The sequence below is a fragment of the Habropoda laboriosa genome, unplaced genomic scaffold, assembly GCF_001263275.1.
Source record: "Habropoda laboriosa isolate 0110345459 unplaced genomic scaffold, ASM126327v1 scaffold1267, whole genome shotgun sequence".
Lineage (NCBI taxonomy): Eukaryota > Metazoa > Arthropoda > Insecta > Hymenoptera > Apidae > Habropoda > Habropoda laboriosa.
This window is the reverse complement of record NW_017101388.1, coordinates 129408-134851: the sequence shown is the minus strand read 5'-3', so window position 1 is coordinate 134851 and position 5444 is coordinate 129408. Positions and strand designations below refer to the sequence as shown.

The following is a 5444-nucleotide window of genomic DNA, read 5'->3' as shown; positions in this document are numbered from 1 at the left end:
CGGAGAATTTAGGAATCAGTAAAAATCGTCCAAAGAAGATTAAATATATTTTTACAATAAAGAGTAACACAGATTGTACATATTAGTATTTTGTCGGTAAGCCACAATTAGTTTGAATACATGTTAGTCATTGAAGAATTAATTTTACTAAATTTTCATAAAATTCTGAAATTATTTTTTATCATTGCTCATGTGAAGCTTTTTTAAGGCTTTCTTTATTGATAATAATATATAATCTTGTTTTTTTATACAATTTATTCCAAACGTTTCCTATGATTTTAGTGTCTGATGATTTGGCAGATGTACAAGGAATTTTGGGGCTGTTATAGAAAAGCTAATTCTTTGCTACATTGAAATTGTATTCAAGATCGTTGTCTGTATGAAACTTAAAATCATTTAAAACACCCATTTTATCCCTTATTGTCAATAAATACTAAATTTCCAACATCATAACCTGATATCATTTGAGATCCACCTCTACATTTTACTGTAGATTGAAGATATTTAATTTTTATCTTTGTGTTTGGTTTCCTCCACATAATTACCCTTCCATGTGAACCAAAGATATTGAATTTGGATTCATCCATAAAAATAACATTATTCCAAAAATTAAAATCTCTTATTTACTTTCTAGCAACCTCACATCTCTCCTTTTTATTTTGCAAACTTACATATGACTTTCCCCTAGCAATTCTGCCATGATAATCACTTTTTTCTCAATACTCATCTAATAGTAAAATCACTTACACTTTTATTTAAATATTTTTCAATGCCCAAAACTAATTTGGGAGCACTAGCCTTAGAATCAATCTTGATTCTTTTGAGAATCCATCATTTATCCTTTGGATTCAGCTTTTTGTCCACTTTTTTCTTTACTTTATTTAATAAGCAATCTTCTTCCTTGTAATATTTTACTACATATTTGATCATACTTAGACTATAATTAATAATCTGACAAATTTCATTGTAACTCCTTCCATTGGTACAATGATAAAATAACTACCTTATGCTCAGTTGTTGTGGTTTATCACATCTTTATTATTTTCTTCTTTTCGTCAATAATATGTGTTGCAAATTGAGGTCAGCTAATGTCACTATTGTGTATTCAATTGTTTCTATTCAAGTATTAAACAAAGGAAAGTTTGGAATTCCCAGTTTTGCAGTATCATCAATGTGTACAACTTTTACTGATGCCTGAATTCTCTATATAGACATACATTTTGTTTAATTTACTTATAATTATAAACATTTCTGTGATATTCTTGTTACATATTAAATAAAGATATGTTAAACTATTCGTTCTTATATCATTTTTATTCATTCTCTTTGATTTGTACATTTTATTGGAAAAGATTGTTTGAACTGTACGTTGTACATTCTTAAATGACAGTCACTGTATATTATTTATGTTTTGCTAACATTACACTGAAATAACAAATATATTTTTACAGCAAAAAAATATGAACTATTTCACATTTATAACTAAAGATTATATATTATTTGTAAGTAATTTTACTCCTACTTAATTTATCCTTTAGTGATTGTATGAAAGTGAATTCATAACCTATGAAATAAAAATATAGATTGAATTGTTTTGATACCCAAAAGATAACCTCATTAGTCTTCACAAATGCATTAACTAAACAATATATGAGAAATGATAATGCAGTTTTCGAGTAACGCTTCATAAAGCAGCTTATATTTTTAACGTGAATGATTTTTCATCTCATATGTTCCGCACAGATTTTCACATTAGGATACATTTCTCTAACCGGATAGTTTCCCTACCTTTTAAATTTAATACGAAACCCGAAGCAAACTGTTACGCACCTTCATCTACCTCTTAGCACACACAAAACGCACGATGAGTTGATACCGAAAGAAAATTTACGCGTAAACAAAACTACCTTGACAAACACAAATCCTCCATTTATCAACTGCACTGATCGCAAACTATAGGTGGTCCTGATTGGTCACGTTACTGCCGAATCTTTCCGAAGCGCTCTCTATAAAAATCACTAGAATATGTCGTACTCGAAACTGTCAACTTTGTCTTCATGTTACTGTTGCGTGGCTAATTGGGGATTTTGGATGGGTTGTTGCCCGTGGAGTATTAAGGCGCTCTGCTAAAATGAACAAGAAAATCTAAACGTTAAATCTTTTATAAAACAACAACTGAACTTAATAACAATAAAATCATAATAATAGTAGGAAATTAATAATAAAAGATTTTAATGTTTTTACAATTTTTGTTTATTTCAAAAATATTACATCTAGACTCTTTGAGCGAAGAGAAAGAAATGAATTCAATGTTAACGTATATTTGTTAAATAATAAACTCCAATTAAATGAATGAATCTATATAAAATTATTTAAAGATCAATTTGATTGGTATCCTGCATTTATTCATTAATATAAATTTCTTCTAAAATGTGTTTTACACCTCAGCAATTGTTCTTCGCGTAGCAACGAGGATAAATATTTATTTTAACGAGCAGTTGTAAATAGTAATCAATGATAATTTACAATATATGTTATCGAGTTTCATTGTTCATTGCTTCGGCCACGCCGCTGTACAATTTATATTTTGCGCGTTTAAAATTCGCACTACGGGGAGCCACATGAGCCATATAACGTTACTAGATAACAGCTAGATTTTGAACACTGAGTCTCATCGATCTTTGCCGAATCCCTAGAACTAACTCAAATGCAAAGCAACGGTAGTTCCATGTGAAATGGTATACGATGCATAGGATGACGAATGGCGTACGATCTATGTTAAACGCCATTCGTTATTGTACGCACCGTATACCATTTCATATAGAACCACCGCTACTGTACGTTTGTGTTAGTTCTAGGGATTCGGCAAAGATCAATGAGACTTAGTGTACGAAGAATAAGTAAAATATAAATGTAGAGGATGTAGGCACGTGTGTTCTCTTAGGAACGCATGAGTCCCTTCTTGAGAGTAGCGATATTTTCGTTTTATATGTACACTAAAATACGTTTTTACTTAATATAAGAATTATCATACTTGTCAACTATACAAATAAAAATGGAATATAATGTATTTCGGGGTGAGAATATTCGTCGATATAACCTTTATTGTTCTTGCGTAATAGAATCAAGCAATTTTAATAAATTAATTTAAACGTTACAGATTATTGCAAAGCAGAAAATAGCGAAGATGAAGAAGTAAATCATGATTTGCAATCCCAATTGTATTCAGAAATCTACTATGCTTCAAATGATAAAGAGAATGTGGACACAAAAACAAATGTTAAATTAGAAACTTCCAGTGCTGATGATGAAAAATTGCATAAAAATGCAAATACAAGTAGAACATCTGGCTCTAATGATAGTTTTATAAAAAGTAGTTATAGTAACAATTGTACGAAAACAGATTTAACAAATGATTTAACAGACACTTCAGCATTAACTGAAAAAGATGATAAACCAGACATTAAGACTATTTGTGTCACAAGTACAACAGAATTATTGCATAAGGATATAAATAACAAAGGTAATTTCAATGCATCTTGTGTAAAAATGTTAGGACACTCTGAAGAAAATTGTGAGCTTTCAAAGGTTAATAAACAATCAACAATGTGTTACAATGTGATGGAGATGGAAAATAAAGATGAATTGAAAATTATGCATTGTTTAGATCATGAAGCAACTGTAAATGAGTTTTCTCACTTAAATTCTGTAAAAGTTAGTATTAATAGTAATGATGGGAAAGTTCAGGAAGTTACAGCTACTGAAATAAACATAAATAACAATAATATCTTCAAAAAATATGAATTTTCCAAGTTATTTATCAATAAGCTATATTTAGAAAAGTATGAAAACTTAGAAAAAAGATTACAAAAAATTGGAGAAGAAAAAGAACAAGAAGAAACAAATGTTGAAGAGGATGCAGAAAATTATCAAAAGCAACAACCAGATAAACATATGCAATCTCCAAATGATATAAAAGCAAGTACAAAATACAATGTTTGTCATAAACTTGACAAAATGAAAAAAACAGCTAATTATTCAGATGAAATAACAGTGTTATCATCAGACACAGAGAGTGATTCTGAAGAATCTATTTTAGAAGTACCTATTCCACCAAAGCCTCAACCACCCGTTATAAATTTACAAGATTCTGATGAAAGTTTAGAAGCATTATGCACTGACAGTGATGAAGATCAAGAATGTTTATTTCTTAAACAAAAAGAAAATATTTTATCAGGAAAGAGGAAAAAAACTTCCACAGTTGATCAGGATTCGGACAATAGTACATCAATTTTAGATTTTGTTAATGATACCTCAATGACAGAAGATATAGTGTTAAATTGTACAGAAATACAGAAAAGTGCTTCAAGCATAAAAGAAATATTGGAATTGAGTAAAACTATTCAATCAGAGCAATCCTCTAAAATTTTTTATGACAAATCAATTACCAAAAATAAAGTTCCTAATAAAAATCTTAGTAACTCTAATCAGTTACTCTTATCTACCAAGAACAAAGATAATATATCTGAATTTCAATTACCATCAAAAACATTTAGTGATAGCAGTGTTACATATGAAAGAGATAAAAGTAAAAAGTCAGTTAATTTTGCAGAAGATGTAACAGTATCAAATTTTGTTAATGTTAACGAGTTAACTCCAAATAGAAAAAGGCACCATGATAATGACAGTGAACCATGCACCAGTGTAAAACAAAGAAAAGATACAAGTAATATTGAAAGTAAATGTTCCAAAACAAGCACTGAACAATATAATGTTAAAGATAAAAATAAGCAAGAATCATGGGAAGAATATTTCTTTCGTCCTATGTCAGCAAACATTAAAGCTTTTTACAATGAACCTCGAGGACAAGAGAATTTTGATATTCAGCATGTACAAAGTAAAATGTCAAGTAAGTCGTTAAAAATTAATGTATTGCATTTTACTTTTAAACTTGATACTTATAAATATTTTCTATTTTAAATAAATTATAGAAGATCCAAAACTTTGGACTATCTTACATGAAGACTTGATGCCAAATTTATTAAAACACAGATACTGGAATATGAAATGCAGTTATTGCCATAAACAAGGCCATCAAAAACATAATTGTCGAGAATCATATAAACCAATTCGATGTCATATGTGCGGTACCCAAGGACATACAGATACACGATGTCCTCAAAAAATGTGCCTCACGGTTCGAACATACATCATAAAAAATATACTACATTATAATTTTATAATAATATGTTAATCCTTTACAGTGTGGTAAAAAACAGGGAACATTTAGAAAAACTTGTGAATCTTGTCGAATGTTATATTGTAATATGTGCAAAGCTGTAGGACACAAATCAACTGAGTGCCCAGATCTTTGGAGAAGATTTCACCAAACAGTAAGTTTACTATTGAGATGTTATTGGTTGATATATAAACGCTATATTTAA

General features: G+C 29.3%; 2 protein-coding genes across 2 annotated transcripts in view; one reads left to right on the top strand and one right to left on the bottom strand.

The window, feature by feature from the left end:
• Positions 1–1932, bottom strand: part of LOC108578111 (CCR4-NOT transcription complex subunit 6-like) — a 3288-nt gene extending 1356 nt beyond the window's left edge. The window contains exon 1 of the mRNA XM_017941371.1: positions 1789–1932. The gene's annotated coding sequence lies outside the window, so the exon portion shown is untranslated. The remainder of the gene's footprint in view (positions 1–1788) is intronic.
• Positions 1933–2945: 1013 nt separating this feature from the next.
• LOC108578110 overlaps positions 2946–5444 on the top strand; it is a 4867-nt gene continuing 2368 nt past the window's right edge. Inside the window, exons 1-4 of the mRNA XM_017941370.1 lie at positions 2946–3077; positions 3161–4909; positions 4992–5197; positions 5265–5393. Coding sequence (XP_017796859.1) covers positions 3056–3077; positions 3161–4909; positions 4992–5197; positions 5265–5393 — 2106 coding nt within the window. The 5' untranslated portion in view covers positions 2946–3055. The remainder of the gene's footprint in view (positions 3078–3160; positions 4910–4991; positions 5198–5264; positions 5394–5444) is intronic.